The following is a 23346-nucleotide window of genomic DNA, read 5'->3' as shown; positions in this document are numbered from 1 at the left end:
TAATCAACCAAAAGCTTGAACGTCGATTGTTCCTGCCAGCAGTTACCTCTCAGGCATACCTGCTGAAAGACAAATTTTTAACGAACGTCTCTCACGTGAAAGCAAGCCGTGAGGGCTAAACTTTATACGATGGCACGTGAATAATTGATCCGTTGGGCGTGGAAAATTTAAGTTGCTACTTACGAGGCAGTTGCTCTGCTTGAACTGGAACGGGAGACGAAACGATGAAGGAAGAAATGCCATCATCCGATAGCGCAAGCTAGCGCCTCTAGGCTGTATTTTTTTTTCTCGCAACATGCGGCGGCTCAACGGACGCAAAAGCCTTGAATCGCAACTCTGTTATCTTGGCTGTGATGCCGTCGGACATCACACGTCTTAAGCTCTGAACACGAATTAGCCTGTGTGGTAGTAAAAAGGGGGTGATATACGGAATACATGGTCATAGAAAAAAAAAACTTCCTCTTCAAAACATGCGAAGTACTAGCAGATTTTAATCGAGGTGGTTATCTCCTCTATTTGCTAACCTCAAAACCCATCGCTAACTGCATGCATCCATAGCTCCTGTAGTTTGCTCTGGGAAGATGCCTGCGTTGCCAAAAGTGAGCATTCCGTATATTTATTTATTTTTATTTACATGATACTGCAGACCTTTTTGGTCCAAGCAGGAAGGGCAAAAGCAAATAGAACATCTTACGTACATACATATGTTTAAAATTCATGCGTGCAGATATAAAAGCACTCCGATATACATCTTCGTCACATATAAAATAGTCATAAATTCACGTTTCAGAAGGGCATTTTCAGGGGTTAAAAGACATTTGTAATGGCCTCTTTGAAGTTAGGACAAGTAAAAACCTCTTCCGGTAGTGAGTTCCAATCACTGATTGTTTTCGGAAAAAATGAAAACTTATGGGAGTTTGTTTTTGCGAAGTGAGGAGTTAAGCTGTAGTTGTGTGTGTGTCGCGTTTTTCGAGCTGATGATGGAGTAACATAAGGACTTGCCGAGATGCCAAACTTTCCCTGAATTAAGCAGTACAAAAATTCTATTCTTGCTATCTTTCTTCGGATGCTGAGAGGTTTTATCTGGTTTGTTTGCATAAGGAGAGATGGAGATTCGGTGGTTTTATATTTATTATAAATGAAGCGCACAGCACGCCTTTGAACTTTTTCTACCTGCACAATGTCCTTTTTCGTGTGAGGGTCCCATACCACGGCAGCGTACTCGAGTTTTGGCCTAACAATGGATTCGTAAGCTAATTTCTTTACATTGCTTGGTGTTCCCCTTAACTTATGTCTTAAATATCCCAGTTTTTTCATTGCAGAAGAAGTTATATGACTGATGTGGTCACTCCATGTGAGCTGGTCATTAATGATTACGCCTAAGTATTTGTACTTGGTTACCTGAGTCACAGTTGTAGAATTGAGGGTGTAGTTAAACATTTGAGGCACCTTCTTCCTTGTGATACGCATAAATACAGTTTTTTTAGGGTTTAGTGACATTCCCCATTTCGTACACCAAGATGAAACATCATTTACAGCAGTATTAAGCAGGGCTTGGTCCGAAACCGAACGTATTTCTTTAAATAGCATACAGTCATCAGCAAACAGATTAACCTTTACATTTTCGTCAATGGCAGAAACTAAATCATTTATATAAACCAAAAACAGTAGGGGACCCAACACACTCCCTTGCGGAACACCTGAGGTGACCTCGAGAGGAGGGGAACTAAAACCGTCAATTTCCACATACTGTTTTCTATGCCGTAAGTAAGCAGCAATCCATTTTATGAGTGGTGGAGGTACTCCTATTATTTTAAGTTTGTGTAGTAGTTTATTGTGCACAACCTTATCAAATGCTTTACTGAAATCGAGGTAAATGACGTCTACTTGTCCGGACTTATCTAATACGGCACTAAAGGTATGGATAGCTGTGACTAATTGCGTAACAGTTGAAAATCCCTTTCTAAAACCATGCTGACATGGACTAAGCGCTGAATTTGTATTTAGAATCTGCATTATATGATTTGCAACCATGTGTTCAATGAGCTTACATGAAGAACAAGTTAAGGAGATAGGACGGTAGTTCCCCACCGAAAAACGGTCCCCGTTCTTGTGAATAGGCACGATTCTGGCTGTGAGCCAATCAGGAGGTAATGAGGCTAACATTAGTGATTCACGGAAGATTTTGCATAAGAAATTGGCTAGGGATTCTGCATAACGTCTTAAGAATGCATTTGGAATACCATCAGGACCAGTAGAACACTTTGGATCAAGTCTGAGAAGCATCTCCACGATGCCCTCATAAGATACCAAGATAACAGGCTCAAATGAGGAATTAGGAACAATGTTCAGATTATTAACACCATCGTCATCATCGTTAATGGAAAACACAGAATGGAAATACGAATTAAAATGCCCTGCCATTTGTTGTGGACATGTTATGACCTCATCATTCACAATTATCTGCTGAACAGGCTGAGTGGAATCCCGGAGGTGGTTCCAAAATTTACTAGGATTTTTTTGCATAAACTGCGGGAGGGTTTCAGTGAAATAACGTTGCCTGGCCGACTGGATGCTAGAGGACAAATCCACCATCAACGCGTTTAAGGAACTTGATTTGGGGGACTTAGTTCTTTTTAGGCGTTTAATCCTCCTCTTCAAATGAATAATATACCGGCTAATCCATGGATTTGTTTTCTTCAAGCGTATCTTTTTATCTGGAATAAAGTTATTAATGCAATACTGACAAAGCTCTTTCAGTTTTGCCCATAATTCTGGCACGTTCTCGGCTGAGAACGTTTCAAATGCCAGTTCTAAGTGGTCCAGTACAGACTCGTCTCTTGCCTTTGAATAATCTTTAATGATTTTGTGTTTGATTGTTTTTGTTTGATGGCCTTTCGATAGAGCAAAAGATACAACTACTATCTTATGGTCAGATATGCCATTGTATACTACGGTTGAAGAATCAGAAATCGAGCGGTTTAAAAACACTAGGTCGAGAATAGAGCTGGCAGATCCGCTTACCCTAGTTGGTTCCAAGACGACTTGTTTCAGATTATGAGCAAACATAATATCGCAAAGAAGGCCTGAGTCATGCATTGATTCGAAATTTTCAGTACACCAATCGATGCTGGGAACATTAAAGTCACCAGCAAGAATTATGTTCTTCTTGACAAACAATGAAAGGTGATCCTGCAGCCTGCCCAGGTAATCAGCGTCTGAATTTGGTGGCCTATACAATGCGCATAGTATGAAGGTACGGCAGTTGTACGTGATTTCTAGAAATAGGCTTTCATGATTTTCGATTTGTTGTAGAAGTGTAGCTTTAATGTTTTGTTTTAGTAACACTGCGACGCCGCCTCCACGTGATGCCCTATCACGTCTGAAAACAGAGTACGACGGAGGAAAGATACAGCCACTACTAATATCAGGGCAAAGCCAGGTCTCTGTTATGATGGCTACGTGCGGATTATGATTAAGCAAGGCTATTTCGAGGGGTTCAGTTTTATTAACTAAGCTTAGCGCATTCGTGTTCAGAATAATAAAGTGTGGAAGATATGGTTCTCTGGAGGTTGAGCGTCAATATATAGTGATCGAAGTCTTCCCCGGTGCTTGGGCAGCACACAATTAAGCTTGCCCCTAAATCGAAGTGCGCTGCAGGGAGTTGACTCACTTTTTACTTCCATGTAGGCTAATTCGTGCTTAGAGTGTAGTATGACTTCACAGAGCGAAATTAAGTCTTCGTGCCGAAACGTTGGCTAGTGGACTGAGGGTCTCCCTCGACACTTGTTCACTTTGTTTTCGGCTGTCACAGAGCGAAACGTGACGTCATATGCACATACTACATAGTGAATGACCTCTCCAGACAGTGCTGTCGCGCATGTCCGCTTTTCAAGACAATTATGGTCCCCTGTGGGAACGGGCAAACGGGCATGCGCCTCACCCAGTGGTGCATTTCTATGACTACATGTTTTCGACTTTGTTTCATAAGGACGCTTTCGACCTGTAGGTAGGTTTTCATTCAAGCACTAGCGAAGAAGCGTTACTGATGTGTTCTCCAGTCGGAGTCTGAGGCAAAACTGTTTATTGAGCGAAAGCGTACAAGCGGGGCAGACAGTCGGGATAGAGAGAGAGAGTGCAGAGAGTTCAGTGTCCGCGTGTAGCTTCGTACATGCATATGGTGCGTGCCAGGACCGAAGAGCCGCGGAGACGCGGGGATGAGGTGTTGAGCGAAATACGATGCTCAGGCTAGACAGAAAGCACTATACGGGAAGCGGCGTTTGGAGCGGCAGTAGTGTGATACACAATTGGAGCGGCAGCACCACGATACACAACACTCCTCCCCCCTTAGACGTAGTAGTCTCGGAGGTGAGAAGGAAACTTCCTCTCTCGGGCGGAGCGTCGAGGAACGGTGCCGGTCGCCGGAGGAATTCTGTCGGAGGTATCCGCGTTCTCTGAGCTGGAGCGGCTGTGCCCGGGTTCTGGTGAGTCGGCGTCTGGCTCGGCCGAAGTTCTAGCGGGTTGTTCGTCCTGGTCTTCTGACTCTGAATGCGGCTCAGGCATTTCGAGTTCAGGTGCACGGTGAGGAAGATCGGGTAGGTTATAGTCCCTCTTTCTAAGGTGGTCGACGTGCCTACGCCAGGACGTACCGTCCAGGAGTTCGACTTCATAGGACACAGGTCCTTTGCAGGAGCGGATGATCGCGGGAAGCCACCGAGACCCATGTGGCGAAAAATTTCTAGCAAAGACTGAGTCACCAGGCTCAAACTTGCGGGTTGGTGCAGCGCGGAGCTTCCGCGACAACTGGTCGCGTCGCAAGTTGCCTTCCTGAGAATCAGGGTGCAAGTAGTCTAGGGCGGACTTTAGCTGACGTGAGAACAGTAGCTCCGCCGGGCTTCTTCCTGTAGTCGTGCAGGGCAGCAAGTGCTGCTGGAACAGGAAACGACTGAGCTGAAGTTCGATGTCGCCCCCTTTCAGTCGCTTAAGAGCTGTCTTCGTTTCCTGAACGAAGCGTTCGGCCTGTCCGTTAGAAGACGGGTGGTAGGGTGCGACTAAAGCTTGACGAACGTTGTTCCTGGCGAGGAACTGCCTGAATTCAGCTGATGTGAATGCAGAACCGTTGTCAGATACGACGACGTCGGGAAGTCCGTGTATGGCGAACAGCCGTCTGAGTTCTCGGACAACAAGTGCAGCTGAAGTTGTCCTCACCACAACGACCTCTAGACATTTTGAGAACGAGTCCACGACGATAAGAAATGTCTTGCCTTGGACTGGTCCAGCGAAGTCCACGTGCAGCCTAGACCACGGTCTCGTAGTCTGCTCCCAGGGATGGACTGCAGCGCGGGGTGGAGAATTCCTGGATTCTTGGCAGGTCTCACACGCACGGACGGTGTTCTCCACATCGCTGTCGAGTTTCGGCCACCAGACGTAACCTCGCGCGAGTCCCTTCATGCGAACGATTCCTGGGTGTGATGAGTGAAGTAGCTCAAGCACTTCCATGCGGAGTTGCGGTGGAATCACGACTCGGGAGCCCCACAGAATGCAATCACAATAAGCGGAGAGTTCGTCGCGGCGCACGAAGTAAGGTTGGAACTGGTCCTCTACCTTTGCTGGCCATCCGGTACGAATCCACTTGAGTACTCGCGACAACACACGGTCCCTCCTTGTCAGCTGAGAAATCTTGGATGCATCTGCAAAGGCTTCTGGGGGATTTTCGAGCAGCAGGACATCTGTCATGATGGGACTTTCGGCATTTGTGGAGGGCAGCGGCAGGCGGCTGAGTGAATCAGCATTGCCCATTTGACGTCCCGGTCGGTAGATCAGCTCATAGTCGTACTGTGCGAGGAGTAAATTCCATCGAAGCATCCTCGGTGAAAGTGCGCTAGGTATTGGACGACTGTGATGCAGCAGGCCCAGCAACGGCTTGTGGTCAGTATAGACCTTGAAGTGTCTGCCATATAGATATTGGTGGAACTTCTTGACACCGGAAACGACAGCCAGAGCTTCTCGGTCTGTCTGAGAGTAGTTCCTTTCGGTCGAGCTCAAAGTACGGGAACCGAATGCAATTGGAGATTCGTGTCCGGTAGAGTCTTCGTGACTAAGGACAAATCCAATGCCGTAGGCAGACGCATCGCAGGCAAGCGTGAGTGGCTTGTGAACGTCGTAGTGGACTAAGACATCGGATGTCTGTATAAGTTCCTTGGCGTGCTTGAAAGCGTCGGCTTCTTCTTTGCGCCATCTCCACGTCTGATCCTTTGCAAGCAGACGGTATAGAGGCTCGAGGGCGTGAGCTGCACCGTGCAAGAATCTGTTGTAGAAGTTGAGCAGTCCGAGAAAAGACTGAAGTTGCTGCTTGTTCCTTGGACTGGGAGCTTCTTTAAGAGCTTCGACCTTTTCTTCGGTCGGATGAATACCGGCAGCGTCAATGCGGTATCCAAGGAAGGTTACTTCCGGCATGCCGAAGGTGCATTTCTCTCGGCTCAGACGAATGTTGTCGTCACTTATGCGTTTCAGCACATCTCGCAGGTGTTTGTTGTGCTCGTAGGCATCTTGACCTCCCACTATAATATCGTCCAGGCACACGTGTACCCCAGGTAGTCCCGAGAGGAGCTCTTCCATGTGGCGCTGAAATACGGCTACGGCGGACGACACTCCGAACGGCAGGCGAGTAACTTTGAACAGTCCCCGGTGCGTATTGACTGTTAGCAGATCGGCTGTGTCACTGTCCACGGCAAGCTGCTGATAGGCTTGATTGAGGTCTAGTTGTGAGAATACAGTGCACCCCGCAAGGTTTGAAAAAAGCTGATCGATGGTTGGAAGAGGATATGTTTCCATCTTGATTGCTTGGTTAACGGTGCTTTTGTAATCACCACACAGCCTGTGTCGCCCATCGGGAGGATCGCACAGGCTGGTAGACGCCTTCCTGTACAAGAACGTCGATGGCTTCGTCTACCTTGGGCAGTAGAGCCACCGTAACTTGACGTGCTTTCCTGAAGATGGGAGCGATTTCAGCCTTGAGCTCGATACGAACGGACGGTCCCTTGCTTTTGCCTAGTCCTTCAGCGAAGACTTCTGGGTATTCAGAGACGGCCTTCAGCAAAGTTAGCGGAACTTCGATTTGAGATGCGTGGTTTATTCCGCAGAGCGATATTCCCAACGCAGAAAACCAGTCTCTCCCCAACAGGCTGGTGCCATTCCCTCGGACAACGAGAAGTTGAAGTCGAGTGCTCTTCGTTCTGTATGAGACGGCAACTTCCAATGATCCCAGAATCTCCAAGCTTTCCCTTGTGTAGGAGCGCAGCTGTAGAGAGGATGGCCTTAGGTCTTGCCTTGAGAACCGAAGTTTCTCCATGGTCCTCTCGCTGATGATGGTGCAGGCGGCCCCGGAGTCAACCTCCATGGTCAGAGGCCTACTGTTTATCAGGACGTCCGCGCAGACCGCTGGAGAAGTGATGGTGTTGGCACCACTCGTAGACTTGCGGTCTTGAATTTCCCGATGAAAGCTGACTGAAGCCGTAGAGTTTACGTCTTGAGCTGGATCAGCTGATTGCAAAATTTGATGGTTGCGTCCACGAGAGTACTTGTTTTTGCGAGAAAACTCCTTTCGGTGTTGACCAGGCTTGGAAGTTTTTTCTTTTGCTGCCTTCTTCCTGCAGGCCTTCTCCAGGTGCCCTTTGTTGCCGCAGTAGCGACAGATGGCGGAATGATAGGAGCAAGTACGAGCGTCATGCTCGCCGGTGCAACGCCAACATTGATGACGCGGAGGATGGGCGGGCTTGCCGTCCGGGCGCTTGGGGTTCCGTTGCAATTGATGCGTTTCTGAGGGGACCCTTGAGCGGCGAACCTCTTCTGTCTTGGCTGCTGCTTCTTCCGCAGCACGTGCCAGTAGGATGGCCTTCGACAGCTTGAGGTCCGGTTCAGCCAGGAGACGTCTTTGGATAGGCTCTTCACGCAGGCCACAGACTAGGCGGTCGCAAAGAAGCCGATCCAGCCAATCCCCGAACTCGCAGTGGCGAGCTAACAGTCAAAGAGCGGCGAGATATTCCGGCACCGATTCACCAGGTTGCTGGTCTCGCTTGTTGAAGCGTCCCATGGTGACGGAAGGTTGCCCGATGAAGTGGGTGTCGAGCAAGGAAACGATTTCTGAGAAGGGAACCTCCGAAGGTGCCTTGGGTGCGCAGAGCGAGCGCAGCAGAGTATACGCGTCGACGCCGCATACGCTGCAGAGAAAAGCCCGTTTCTTCTCATCGGACTGGATGTCGTGGGCTTGAAAGTAGAACTCGAGGCGTTCTAAGTAGACTGGCCAGGAGGAAGGCTCGGCGGGCGAGAATTCTCCGATCGTGGCCGAAGGCAGAAGCGCTGCCATGTCGACGGCCGTGAAGGGCTGGAGCGGATCCAGGAGCTTTGCCTGAGGCGGTCAGTATTGACTGCAATTGCGCGCTGGGGATCACGGCGATCCCATCCTCGTCGCCAGTGATGTGTTCTCCAGTCGGAGTCTGAGTCAAAACTGTTTATTGAGCGAAAGCGTACAAGCGGGGCAGACAGTCGGGATAGAGAGAGAGAGTGCAGAGAGTTCAGTGTCCGCGTGTAGCTTCGTACATGCATATGGTACGTGCCAGGACCGAAGAGCCGCAGAGACGCGGGGATGAGGTGTTGAGCGAAATACGATGCTCAGGCCAGACAGAAAGCACTATACGGGAAGCGGCGTTTGGAGCGGCAGTAGTGTGATACACAATTGGAGCGGCAGCACCACGATACACAACAGTTACCTATTTTAGCTGACTAATGTGGATTCTGGCGCTGAAGCTAAGGTTCGGAAGATAATGCCCGAAAAGAGTCAGATGCGAAAATTTCTACTCACCGGTCGTTAATGTTGTCGCTGTTGTTGCTGTGCGGAGAATGAGGAGTTTTGCGTATCAGTGAAAAGCACGCTGCTAAGAACCTTACGACGCACTACACATTCAGTTTAAACCCACGTGACATCCTTCCAAAAGCCTCAGCGAACAGCGCGTGGTTAAGTAATATATTAACGCGATATCATTTAGGTTGTCGTCTCACAAAAGGTTTCCGGCTTCGCTGTCACGAAATTCCATGATTAGGCGAGAGAGTTCAGCTGCCCATGTGACGTCATCACAACTTGCTGCCCACCTTTGCAGCTGACAGTCTGCCCACTGGTGGTACACTCTGAACAGGAATATATGGGTGTAAGCTGTCTTCAAGCGCACATCCTAGAGGGCAGCTTACTCCCTTTTTACTCTCGTCTGCTTAGAGTGTAGTTAAATTAATGATTGGTCGAGAGAGGTCATGTGACCTTGGACACTGAAACTCCCCTGGACGTCTTTTAGACATTCTAGACATCTTAAAGACGTCCTATACGTCCGCAGGACGTCTATGGGAGTTTTAACGTCCATTGGGAGGAACAGGGGAATCTTCACGAGTTTTAATAGAGTTTCAAGATTTACCAGGCCAAACTAAAAATAAAGCTGAATCACGCCCTGGGCAGCACAGAAAAGAAAGCAGAGAGACGTAATCGATAACAGTGCGGAAATGCTTTTCTTACGGCCATCTTGGAGCGTTCTTAAAACACAGCAGTTTTCACTTTTACTGCACAAATGTATCAGGGATCGCCGCTTGGCTACGAAAGAGATTCGAGATAAGGGCGATACGGTGATTAGCGCTGAGTCCTACCAGCATGCTGTCATTTTGCCGATACTGAGTTCGCATTATCTGTGCAGCGTTGTTGATAAGTTTTTAACGGCTCGTATGTTTAGTAGTCGGGCATTATATTGATTTCATTTAGCGCTAATGCCATGTCGACAGAAAACACGAACACGGGCAATCAAAACTAATTTATTGAAGGTTGAAATCCATAGAATATGCCAGGCGTTTCGGGAAACCCGCCATTAATTCTGAACAAGAGGCGAATCATGTTATAACTTAAATAGAGAGCAGTTGGTAACACTGACCGCGGTACGCGACGCCCCGTATTATTCCGCCGACCAATTACAAAAAGTGAATAAAATCGGCTTTTTAATGTTTGACTTTACCAAACTAGCCAGAGGCGTCAAAATTCTTGAGCATGTAGTTTTGCCTCATGATTACCACTTCGTTTAGGTAACAAGAAAAACTTTAACACCGGTCCACTTTTTATCACGGGCAATTGTGTTCGGCGGTCCTAAATATGGCGGGAGCTTCACTGCAGACGAGTTCTATCAGACTATAGTAAAGTGATTAACTAAATTTTAACAGATAACTTTTTAACTATTATAGGTATATGTGCCTGTTATCAATTTGTTATTTATAGCTGGTCATTAGTAATATCCATATTAGCTTTTAGACTTTCTAAAAGCTTCGCTGCTTCAGCCGAGGCGGGCCAGAGAAGGTCACGTGGTATGTATGCCAGCGAATGACGCGATTTGATAGACGTCGCTGTGTGCGCTGATTGCGCTCGAGCTTCCGCGCTCTGTCGAAGCCACACGTGGCATGCGTCAGCTAACTGGGCTACGTCAAAAGAGCTACTACCGGGGATATAGTTGGAAATCCTTTCTTGCAGGTATTGGCGAGCGATGTCGTGAGGCTGCGTCGTGAGGGGCTATAGGAATGGTGTCAACCAAACGCAATGGCTCATAATGTGGTCTCGTGTTTGCAACGGCCTAAGCGTGAGGCGGCAGCAGTTTTTAGGTGCTCTGTGGAACAATGTCAGGTTGCCTGTTCTTGCATAAAAGACTGAGCAGTGAAGTGTGCGGGATGCAAGAGACAGGGAGAGAAAGAGTGAGATTAAACTTTATCAATATAAAGTAATTACTTGGATGGTTCACTCAGGTCCGGGAAACTATTGGCGAATACGACCCTCCAGGCCTGACCGATCAGCTGGCGCTGAACTCTGTGATCCAGATTCGCCTCCCACTGAGTTCCTGTAAACTGTACGATTTATACGTGTCTCGGGACAGTTCCAAGCCATGTGGCGGGTGTCGGAAATTTCCCCGCAGGCCTTTGTTGGGTATTGTGTGGGCCAAATCCTGTTGTGTCGAGCCGGGTTTGTCAGTGTGCGGGCTTGAATGTTTCGCCATATCCTGACGGTCTCTTTAAAACTGTACCTCGCCACACACCTGGCAAGCATCCCGTAGCATGCCGTAGTGGAGGTCTCACGAATAATTTCGACCACCTGGGGATCTTTAACGTGGTCGAAATTATTCCGAAGACCTCCACTACGGCACCACTTTCTCCCTTTCTTCTTTCACACCCACCTTCCTGCCTTCCCTTACGGCGCGTTTCAGGTGTCCGCCGAGATATGTGAGACAGATACTGCGCCATTTCCTTTCGTCAAAAACCAATTTACCGCCTCTGTTTCCAGCCGCACTGGGTCAACAGCCAAAAACCGGAATCAACTACCTGGACACCCCGCGAGTCTCACGCCACTCTCCACAGTTCCTCGGCGCCGATATCTATACGCTGTCGTCGTCAAGCGGCGGAATCAGAAATGAATTGATTCCCAGCATGGCCTCCGAGATCATACGCAAGCGTGCGGATGACCTCGGAGGCGATGTCCCCAGCCTCGATCCTCCAAAGATGACGAGCAAGCACTTCGCCCTTGCTCCCCGCGCGGCGTCCACTGTCTACGCGGACGCGGCGGCCGCGCTGTCCAAGTTGGACCTCCCGAGCAGGGCGGCTCTACTCACTGCGTTCAGCGCGGGTCTTCTGGGAGAACTGCCGTGCCCGGAATCCCTGGCGCTCCCGGAGGACGTGCCTTCGACGGCGCGCAAGAAGCCGCGGGCGTCGTTCTTCAGGGCGCGCGAGAAAGGCCGTCGTGGCAGATATCGTCGAAGGGTTGGACCAGACAAGGCGCCTGGTACGTGCAGTTCCTCTCGCCGTGTTCTTTCCCTTTTAGCGAAAGGAGACATCGCAGTCTAAATCACAGTCACGGCAGACAGACAAAGCACAGAGTGCAGACCAAGACGAAAATTAGGGAAGTAAAAACATAAAGTGTGCTGCACATGCCAGAACCATGGAAATAAAACATGTGAGTTTGCCTCCTAGGGATTACATGAAGTTAGCACGTAGCAAACTAAGAGCCAAATGGCAAGCTTCTTGGGAAAATGAAGGAAACAACAAGCTGCATACTGTAAAGCCCATTTTAAAAGAATGGAAATCATGCCGCCATAAAGAGCGTTTTATCGAAGAAATTTTATGTCGTTTACGCATAGGTCACACGTCACCCATAGCTTCTTATCAACCAAAAAAGACAAACCTGTGTGTGAAATGTGTGGTGAGGAGCTCACAGTTAATCACATTTTATTTTCTTGTTCGCATCTCGAAGAACCTAAAAAAAATTTTTTAGTGTATTTTTGTCGTGTCCGGTCGCTGTGTTGAATGCAGCGAAAGACGCACACGGTACTTTAAGACTTCGTTTATTTAAAGCCGATGAGGGTGCGACCAGCGTCGACCGAGGCAGGAGCCGAACTGGTCGCCCGAAGAAAGGAGGGAGCGGAGAAGCGTCCACGGGAGGGAGTGGCTTCCCAAAACAGGAGGAGGATGCGGGGGCGCACCATGGGGGGGCATCTGGCGACAGCGTGCGACGAGGGGCAAGTGGTCGTTAGGAGGAGGATGCGAGTGGTCGTTAGGAGGAGGATGCGAGTGGTCGTTAGGAGGAGGGTGCGGGGGCGCACACACACAAAAGCAATAAGGGGACACAACACTTCCTTCCCCCTTAGAAAGTTGCCTGGTATCGTGCAGGGGGTCGGCGCTCACGCGTGGAGGCGCGCTGGCTTTGTGCGCTCGGGGGAGAAACACTTGTAGGCTGGCTGTTGTTCGCTGTGTCTCCTAGGTCTGTCCTGGGCGAAGTCTCTTCTTCCGGGAAGAGGTGCCAGGCTATGTGGGAAGATGGTGCACGTGTTCTCTCCGCTGGCGGACAGCTCTCAGACGGCGTCGTAAATCTACGCAGCTGGTTGAGATGTCGGCGTGCTACTGTGCCATGTATGTTGACGAGCCAAGAGCGCAGGCCTATGCGTCTGACAATTGTAGCTTCCTCCCAGCGTGGCTTTTTCAGAAACTGTCGGGCGAGGACGCGCTGCCCCTCATTAAGCGTGCCGCAGCGCGGAATTGCTTTTTCTTCCCGGAACGTCTCTGCCTTTGGCTCGGGGAGGATGGCTGTGAGCTGGGTTCGCATTTCACGCTCGAACATCATTTTCGAGGGGGTCTCGCCTGTTGTGCTCTGAACCGTCGTGTGCTGCTTGAAGAGAAAGCGCGCAAGGCGGCGCTGCAGCGAGCCTGTCTGATCTCTTTCAAGGGCGCGTTTTAGCTCGGCTACGTAGCGCTCGGCTTGTCCGTTTGTCGCTGGGTGGTAGGGGGCCGATGTAACTGATGAGATCCCGTTGTCGCGATAAAACTTGAGGATCTCCGCAGACACAAACGGTGTTCCGTTGTCCGACACTACCTTGCGTGGCAGGCCGAACGTTGCAAATAGTGATCGGAGGTTGTCAATGACTGCTGCCGAAGTCGTCTGTCCCATTTGCCTTATCTCAAGCCACTTTGTGTAGGCATCTACGACCACAAGGAAAGTGCAGCCCTCAATTGGTCCTGCAAAATCAATGTGCAGTGTGTGCCATGGTGTGTCTGGCTTTTCCCATTCTGGGACAGGAGCTTTCGGCGGGGCGCTCCGGCTGCTCTGGCAAGGCTTGCATTCTCGCACCACTGTTTCGATGTCGTTGTCAATGCCAGGCCACCACATGTAGCTTCTGGCACACTTTTTCATTGCAACGATGCCCCGATGTCCGGCGTGCATGAGAGACATAGCTTGTGCGCGTAGTTCTCTCGGCATCACAACTCGGGACCCAAATATGATGCAGCCGCGATGGGTGCTCAACTCTGTAGCTCGCCTGCGGTAAGCGTCGAAGTTGTCCCCTTTGAGTTTATGCACGTTGCCTTGTTGAACAGCTGTGTAAACTAGCCACAACAATTTTACAATGAACACATTCCATTTCATCCCGCATTGCTTTTAGGCGAGCAAACACTCGTCGAGTTTTCGCTTGTTTGTAAGTTTCTAAAGAAAGCCAATGTTTTAAATCTAATATAATGTAACATCTATACACTTCAATATAACATCATCTAACCTTGTGTTTGGCGCATGATAGCCACAGTTGCTTATGCGCCATAAACTCCATATAACTAACTAACTAACATAATCAAATCATCATCATAGTCACTCTACAAAATCGCCGCTCGAAACCGCCGTATATGGTGGACGAACTACAGCTCACTAAACCCCACCCGCTTCTTTGTATACTCGCCCCGAAGTTGAAGAAGTTTTAAATGTCATAAAAAACCACAGCCATTGATTGATTGACTGAAAATTTTATTATAATGGAAATTACTGGAGCCTTGGGTGGTCCGCCAATTCCGGCAGGCCACTGGCCTGCGCCGTAGCGCGGGTCCTGAGAACCAGTCCTCGTTGCTGGTCGGGGTCCTCGCTGTGCAGAATGGCCTCCCACTGCTCCAAATTGGGATTCGGAAGCCTGTCTATGGCAGGATTGAATTGGCATGTCCACACCATGTGAAAAGCTGTCGCTATTTCTCCACAGTGTGGGCACTCCGGTTTGTAGAGTGAGGGGTACCATTGGTGGGGTTTAAGTAGAGTTACGAGAGTGTCTGTTTGTAGTCGGCGAAGGGTGTGTTCTTCTGCCTTCTGCTTTGTGAGGTGTGGGGTATGTCTGTCTGTTCTGTCTGTAGGCAGGATGAATTCCACAAAATTCATCACTCCAGTTTAACATACTTTGTTATCGCCTCTCCCCCTCGGCCTTGCGTGGCTGGCGCAGCGTCGACGGTGGTCGGTACCAACAGCCTGGGTCTCCCGTTGGATGCCTGCGGGTTCGCCGCCAGCGCTCGCAGCGACCGCGGGGACAGCGTGGCGCTGAAGCTGGTGCAGACGGTGCTGGACAAGAGCCACCGCATCCTGCTGGACGTGGCCGGCAAGATGCCCAACCTGGTGCCCCGCATGGACGCCCAGGAGTGCCTCAAGAGGACCGTCTGCGAGGCGCACAACAAGCCGGGCCGCTACGGGCTCATCGGCATCGCGCTGCAGTTCTTCTTCCCGTGAGTCCAGGGAATCATTCCATCCAGGGAATCCTTCCTTCCAGGGAATCATTCGCATCGTCTGCCGAGAAGGAACACTTTCTCTATTCGAGGCAAAGAAATGACACCATATATAGTTGTTTACCGCCAGCCGCACCCCGGTCCAACGAATTTATGGTTTTATGAGGGTTTAACGTCCCAATGCGACTCAGACTATGAGGGACGCCGTAGTGAAGGGCTCCGGAAATTTCATAGCCTGAGTCGCTTTGGGAAGTTAAACCTCATAAATCAAACCGTAAATTTCGATCACCTGGCGTGCAGTGAATCGCGCAGTATACTGCGCGATTCACTGTGTATACACGGGCCCCTAACATTTCGCGTCCATCGAAATTCGACCGAAAAAGAGAGAGGGAATAAACTTTATTACTGTAAAGTAATTGCGCGGGTGGTTCGCCCAGGCCCGGGAAACCATCGGCGAATACGGCCCTCCAGGCCTGACCGATCAGCTGGCGCCGGAATTCGACCGAGGCGGTCGAAATTTTAAAGTTCACGTTTAAGAATCCCAGGTGATAGAAATTTCCGGAACCCTTCACTACGGCGTCCCTCATAGCGTGAATCGCTTTGGGACGTTAAAGCCCCGTAAACCATAAACTCGTTGGGCCGGGGTGTGGCTGGCGGTATTCAATTATATAGTGTCATTGCAAGTACAGCAAAGCTTCCAGCCCTCCTGGGCAACATTTTGAGGGAGAAGTACGGAGGTTATGAAGAAACGAATAGCGCCCCAAGCAGCACAGATAATCGGATCAATATTGAAAACGTATTCAGAAAGGTCGGTCCTACGAAGGACTGGAGTGAAAACATCCGTTTGCAATGTTGGGCCAATTACCTGTTTTGCGGGGGACAGTACCCAGCAAACCAATAACCTCTCAGAGACGTCTAGCTAGACGTCTCTTAGAGGTTTTTGGTTTGCTGGGTAACTGCGTTAATCGGGGTGGATATATACTTCAACCGCGCCGCATGGCGTGGAACGGAAGAGGTGAAATGGGGAAGCGATAAAAGCTGAAATAAGGGCAAAACGGTGAGTGTGTGTATGTGGGGGGGAGGAAGGCTGTTTTCCTCCGCAGAAATTCCCTCATCTGTCGCTGTATAATTGTGAATAGGATCCTGAACGCGAACTGAACATTGTTTCATATCGCTCGTGTACGTGTGCGCAAGGAGACGGAACGCAGAGGACAGAGCTTTGTGTTTAATGTGCTCTTTCTTATTTCTTGGATAGTAGGCAGTCAAGATAAATCTTTGACGGTACAGCACGTAGGAAGGCAGGTTAGAGGAATGGAGCTTATTCCTCTCGTCCCCCTGATAATTTTGTGCTGGTTCTGGTTCCTTGATTCAGTGCGCTAGTTGTGACGTCAAAGCTGAGAGTCGGGTACAACTCAAGAGAAAAAAGTGGCGGATGCCTCTCCAAGAGGGTCCTTCACCCAATGGCGCTGATCGATTTTCAAGACGTACGTTTATTTTGATTAAACCGTGGTTAATCCCCTTTCGTATATATACCACCCCCTTCGGTGTCACGCTGACAGGTCCAAGGGTGGTGGTAACCACCACGACATGAGAATCGGTCGGCGCCATTGACTGAACGACCTCCTTTGAGGGGTATTTGCCGTTTCGCTGTTGGTTGAGTTGTATCCGACTAATCAACAAACGCCAGTTCAGCCGAATTGCCCCCTTTAGCGATGCGACACGTCATGGTGTGCACGTCGCCGTGTCTCGCGTCTCCGCAGACCCTTCCGGCCTGGCGACGCCGACGGGACGCGCATGTCTCCACTGCAGTTGGCGGCACGCTACGGCCGCGATCCGAGCGCCGACTGCGGCCGCCAGTACGACGGCTGCTTCCTGGGCCTGCTGCAGACCATGCAAGGCGCCGTCGACTACTTCCTGCGCCGCCAGCAGAAGCAGCAGCTGGGTTCAGCAGGCGCCAGACCAGTGTCGCTCATGGGGCTCCTCTCCAGCATTGCCGGACAGCAGCAGCAGCAGTCACGTCCTCCAATCGTCTGGGGCTCCAGCGGCTACGGAGTGGTCGAGCCCATTACCGCCCCTCCGCCGTAGCCGAAGTCGCGGACGATGACGACGATGGACCCGCTGGGTCTACTCGCTTTACACTCAACAGGACACGGAGTGGTAACACGAGATCCAGTTTTGTGCGTCTCGTGTGCGTGTTAGGTTCCACGCATGTGACGTCTACATGCGGGAAGAGGCCGTGAACAACCTAACCGTGACTCGAGATGGAAGACACCACGACCGGTGACTGGCCACTGGAAGTCTGTGGGGCAGTGCTCCTGTGACTGATGACTCCTCACTGTGCCATCCGTTTCAGAGCGTTAGCTGCAATACTCGCATTATTCAAAGTCGCGTTAGTAAGAAACACAAGGTCAATCAAGGGGCACCAGTGGGTGGTGCCATTGGTACACAGATTGCGGACCACCTAATTGGCGTAGAATGTTCGGAGTAGTGTCAAACGATTCAGCGTGTTACGGAGCATAAGGTTACTAGCCGAATCAAAGCATAGCTTATTATCATAGGGATTCGCACCGACGACCTTTGGCTCTCCAAACCGTGACTTCTTGAATCTTTAAACGTCCGTTACGGCCAAACTAACTGACGTAGTACATTCGATGTGGTGTCAAACGATTTGTCTTCTTGCGCTGTATACGTTGGCATCGAGGAAGTAGATATCCGGGTATAACCAAAAATGTCTAGCGGATGTAACGAAGATGGTGAATGACGCAATATTATTTCGACATTGCTAACGCTCGATACTCATACGCTGCCTCAGCGTTTCGCTCTTTTTTTCTTCTTGGAAACGAGACGCGGGAACGTTCTCGAGGCCTACCAAGAATTTGAAGCTACGGAGATTGGTTTTTCTTTTGAGAACGGCTCGTTACAGGCGCTCATCAACGCTGTTTTGCATGTCACTTGAAGCGCCCGCACTGCAGCATGCCCGCATGCGACCGAATGATGACCGCAGGAGAAAGCCCACGCTGCAGGCATGTATAACATGACACAGGGTATAGTAGAAGTAGTAGGAGTAGTAGTAACAACATAAGCAACTTTATTTAGGACACAAGCATCCAGATAGTTCGGCGGCCTGTCATATCAAGGCTGCCGTTTGTCCTGCGGTGAAGAAGACTCCAGCGTGCGGGACAGAGGAAAAGACAGTGTGCAGAATTCATGTAGAGGGAGGGACATAAGGGCATGAGAGGACAGTTCGGATGTGGAAAACGAAAAGTTGAGCGGAGTTACGAGGGCATTGGTTTGGATTTTGCGATGGACTCGGGATTGGAGGATAGGCTGTAAAGAATAGGGTAGGTCGCTGGAATACAGGTAAAATCTTCTCTAAGTTGTGTGTAAGGTTGTTTTAGGTGTGTTTGAGTGCGTATGCCTCTACTGTTAGTGAGATGACCAAGGGTATCGCTGGAGCCCGCGGTTATGGAAATTGCGGCCGGTCTGATATTGCACAGCTTATTTCTGGCTCCAATATTTGCACATAGGGTTACTGCGATAGGCACAGAGTGTGTCAAATAGCCAACTGCGTGTAAGGAATGTCGAAGTCTTCCGCTGTACAGCTAAACCTGACGCGTAACGTGACGGGTAATCCGGAGCAACACCCCCGCTGTCACGTGTGGGGTTTTAAATGGGGAGATAAATACGTTCTCCCCGTTTAACCGCGGCTGACATAGTTCAAAACCGCGCAGACCCCCCCCCCCCCCCCCCCCCCCCCCCCCCCCCCCCCGTGGTCGTGAGCGCTACCGAGCGCACGCCGACCACGGCGGGCCTTGCTCTGAGGGAACAAAGGAACGACACACTGGCTGACACAAACAAGGCATTTATTGCTATAACAACAATAACGCCAGCTAGCAACAAAATACACTGAGGAATCGAGGATGTCCGACTCACCAGCACGTTTACGAGCGAATGATCGCCCACGGTAAGCGGGAATATCTCCGAGGCCGGACGGGACGAGCTGAGGGGAACATGTTTCCACACGAGGTCGCCGCCGGCGGTATACATTTCGATCACTAAATGTACGGTATGCTTATATATACGGGAACGTAGACGCAGTTCCACCGCAGAACATAGTAACTTGAAGTTAGCAATGAACGAAGGCTCCTAAACGCAGCACCGGAGGTCTTGGGGTGAGCAAGTAGAGCAGATGGGAACCTCCGTTAAAATCTCCGTAGAACTTCTCTGCAGAATCTCCGCATGTGTTGAACAGGCAATTTGTTTCCGTTGGCAACCGTAAGTATTCCGCATTCTGAGTTGAAAATCTACACCAGGGCTTGGGCGCCACTTTGACTTTCTGAAGCACGACCCCCTCTATAGAGGAGGTCGTGGTCTGAAGTGCGTTTTCCGCACCACTTTGACTGCCTCTGTGGCACTGGTGATGTCACCGCTGGATGACGTCACATATAATTAATGACCAGTTATCAAGTAATTACCAATTAATTACTAATTACTGATCAATGATTAAATGCGAATTAACTGCTAATTAATGACGCTCAAGCTTCGCCTTTAGAAGTGGAACGCGACAGCGTGTTGTAGCGCTGCCAGGGAGTCCACGGAACGCCACCACCCGTTCGGCGCGAAGCCTTGCCCTTTGAACGCATGCTTTTTGAGGAAAGGAAATGGCGCAGTATCTGTCTCACATATCTCGGTGGACACCCGTCAAAAGCTAGACACCTCTGCTGACAGCCTTCTGTCGACAACGATGAGGGATTAAAGGCTTTCGCCTTAATATACCCTGCGCTTAAAAGAGCGCGCACTAGAGGACAGATTACTCCCTTTGTGCTCCCATATATGCTTAGAGTGTACTTTCCTCATCGTCTTCCCTCTTTCCGCCACCCTTTATGCGTCACGTCTTCATTGACGGAACGCGAAGGCGGTGTCAACGTCGGCTCAAAAAGCAGGCTCTGCATGGAGCACAACGTGCGACGCATTTTGTTTTGGTGCGGAAGCACTACCTCACTGTCAAAGCTGGAAAACCCGAGGTATGTGTGAAGCCTGAACCTTTGACCCTTGTCCTTGACCTTTGAGGCGGTGTTGAATCAAGGGCTGCCGTATACGTCCTACTCGGTTTAACTACGTTAAAACTCTACCATATTTTGGGGGGGCCTGGTATCGAAGTTGTGCCATTCTCCTCAACAGCTGATAGACTTGGATACAATGACAGTGCGGGAAGAACGAGTTCAGAGCTTGGTGTCTAAAGTGCGAACGCTGTGTACGCGAGCTAGGGACCCCGGAATGTTTTTTTTTTTGAGTGCGGTAAGGGGGAGGAGGTCAAGACTTCGTTTTTTTTTTCAATGTTATGTTGTAATTCAATTTTTAAACATATATTTCCTTATTCTGTACCGTTCAAAAGGTATATGTATATAAGATATATTGACATGGGCAGCTTTATAAACGTGGATACGCTAAAAGTGCTCGACTGCATTAAAAAGGTTATCGCGCAGCACGTTTCGATTCTGGTACTCATGCTCATGAACAAGGGTCAGTCAATCAATGACTTCTCTTGGTCATTGATTGGTCTAGGTTACTGAAACGAGAGACTCCAAGACTGGCTAGGCCAACTAGCTCAACCACACTATTCTTTACATTAATTCGTACTTATTCGTACAGTAATAACGTGCTGAATGGAAGAGTTTGCCAGAAATCTGAAATCTGAGTGCAAGCATTTGGAGACTGGGAGGGAGCACTGCCCCCTCTGGAGAAATCTGGAGTGAGGAGGGACGCGCACCCCCCGCCCTTTCCCCTCCCCCCCCCCCCCACCTAACGGCCCCCACCCTGTTCCGGACTCCCTGGAACGAGCCATATGGCAGCCAAAAAATTCAGGGGGCCCTTGCAGTCTTTATTGGCATCCGTGGGTGGCCTCATTACTTAGAATCCCCGCACTCTGACGTCTGTCGACAACGATGAGGCATTAAAGGCTTTCACCTTAATACTCATGGCGTTGTATACGTCGCAGTTTGGGCGAGTTAGCAACGCTGTAGCAGGTTGCAGCTTAAGAAAACAGCAGTTGCTAACACAGTGCCACCGTCCGCGGCGTCCTTTACTCCGTTAGCTAGCCACAACATTAAACAAAGTAACTTTTAAGGCGAAAGCCTTTAATGTCTCATCGTTGTAAGCAGCAGTTGTCGACAGAGAATGTCACGCTTTTCAGTTGGTCGAAACGGTCGTGACGTCACAGTGCGCCAATTTTAAACGGGGCCAATTGTACTTTGGCTAGTAACCATGCAACCAATTGAAGGGACCATATAGTGATGCTCCAAGTAAGTGGGACTGCGCTTAGTTAATTGCTTAAATACCCAATTAGCCTAATTAACTTCTCTAGTCAGGCCATATAAATAAATAAAACCTAGTAAGAAATTCGTCGAGCTCGGGAATCGAACCCCGGTCTTCGGAGTGCGAGACGAGCATGCTATCCACTCCGCCATGCCAGCTCGATGGTTTGGAATGAACAAAGGCGCGTCTAGTGAATACGGTGTCTTCACTCACTCTTATCCTCCTCCATTCCCCTCCGGTGAGGTTTAGGTGTCCACCGACAAATGAGAGACAGATACATTTCCTTTCCTCAAAAACAAATTTACCGACGAGCGAGGCGTAGAACCGAATGGGCGATGGCGTTCTATGGACTCCCTGGCAGCGTTGCAAGACGCTCTCGCGTTCCAATCTTAGAGGCGAAGCTTAACATCTTAACCACACATCAGTGACCACACTTTAGGTCAAAAAAGTGCTCCCCCCCCCCCTCCCTGAATTTTGACGGGTGTCCACCGAGATATGTGAGACAGTTACTGCGTAATTTTCTTTCCTCAAATACAATTTTCATTTACTTCATTACGGGCCATCTTCGTCTTTCTTCTTTCACTCCCACTTCCTCCGTTCCTCTACGGTGCGGTTCAGGTGTCCACCGAGATGACAGAGATTAACTGCGCCATTTCCTTTCCTCAAAAACCGTTGCGTTGAAACGGCAAGGCATCGCGCCGAACGGGTGGTGGCGTTCCGTGGACTCCCTGGCAACGCTACAACACGCTGTGGCGTTCCACTCCTAAAGGCGAAGCTTAAGCTTAAGCTTAATTAGCAGTTAATTAGTATTCAGGTATTAATCAGTAATTAACCATTAATTAGTGATTTGTCATCACTTAGTAATTAGTACTCAATTACATGTGACGCCACCAGTGCCACAGAAGCACTGAAAGTGGTGCGGAAAACGCTTTCGCATCTACGCACTTTAGACAGTCAAAGTGCCCCCTGAATTTTAACGTTTGAATTTATTAGACGAAGCCGGTATCGGAATTCTAGACCTTCCTAATGAGATAGCTGTAGGAAAAAACACCTATAACTACATCCGATCGTTCCTTAGGGACAGGACGGCTATCATTACTTTTCAGGGCATCACATCCGATGAGTTCCCCATGGGATGCAGAGGAACCCCACAAGGGGCTGTCCTCTCCCCATTTCTCTTTAATCTGGTAATGAGGGACCTTCCCCGCAAGCTTAGAGAGATAGAAGGCTTAAACATCAGCCTCTACGCAGATGATGTAAATGTCTGGCTAAACAAAGGAGGCGAATCAGAAATGAAAGAAAAGCTACAGAAGGCAGCGGATATCATTAACGAGCATGCGAAATGCGTGGGTCTCAGCTGCTCTCCGCAAAAGTCGGAGCTATTTGTAGCAATGAGCAAGCGCAGTCAAAGGATACCGGCAATCGAGGTTACACTTGAAAATAGAACGATACCAATTGTCGAGGAAATAAGAATCCTAGGCATGTATATTAACAGAAAAGGGAAAAACAAAAGTACGCTAGACAAGCTCAAAGCGCAAGCTGAACTTGTCGTCAGAGCCTTCAGAAAGGTATCTAGAAGGGGGGAAGGACTCTCAGAGTCCAGCAAACTAAGACTCACGCAGGCCTTCATCGTTAGCAGGATATGCTACGCAACCCCATTCCTGAAAATAAACAAAACCGAAGAAAAGGCATTAGACACAATCATCAGAAAATGTGTCAAACGAGCGCTAGGGCTGCCCATTTCCACGTACAATGATATACTGGAGAAAATGGGCCTGCATAACAATTGGAGAGAACTGACTGAAGCGGTTAGAACATCGCAAATCGAAAGGCTAACATCCACACCCGCAGGAAGGAAATACCTACAGCTAGCGAAATGGGCAACCGTAGATAGCACAGTGAACACCAGAACAGATCTGGGAAGAGAAATAAGAGAGCATCTTA

The 23346-nt window shown here is 49.5% G+C and overlaps 1 protein-coding gene across 1 annotated transcript; it reads left to right on the top strand.

The window, feature by feature from the left end:
* Positions 1 to 11534: 11534 nt before the first annotated feature.
* Positions 11535 to 18788, top strand: LOC149332359 (uncharacterized). The gene is made up of 3 exons (XM_089555735.1): positions 11535 to 11848; positions 14811 to 15087; positions 16848 to 18788. The coding sequence occupies exons 1-3, from the start codon at positions 11569 to 11571 to the stop codon at positions 17170 to 17172; spliced, it is 882 nt and encodes a 293-aa protein (XP_089411861.1). The 5' UTR covers positions 11535 to 11568; the 3' UTR covers positions 17173 to 18788.
* The last annotated feature ends 4558 nt before the right edge of the window (positions 18789 to 23346 follow it).

Source organism: Amblyomma mixtum, chromosome 8 (assembly GCF_055824585.1).
Source record: "Amblyomma mixtum isolate Tamu chromosome 8, ASM5582458v1, whole genome shotgun sequence".
Lineage (NCBI taxonomy): Eukaryota > Metazoa > Arthropoda > Arachnida > Ixodida > Ixodidae > Amblyomma > Amblyomma mixtum.
Note: the sequence above shows the minus strand (reverse complement) of the source record. Positions and strands in the feature narration are given on the sequence as shown.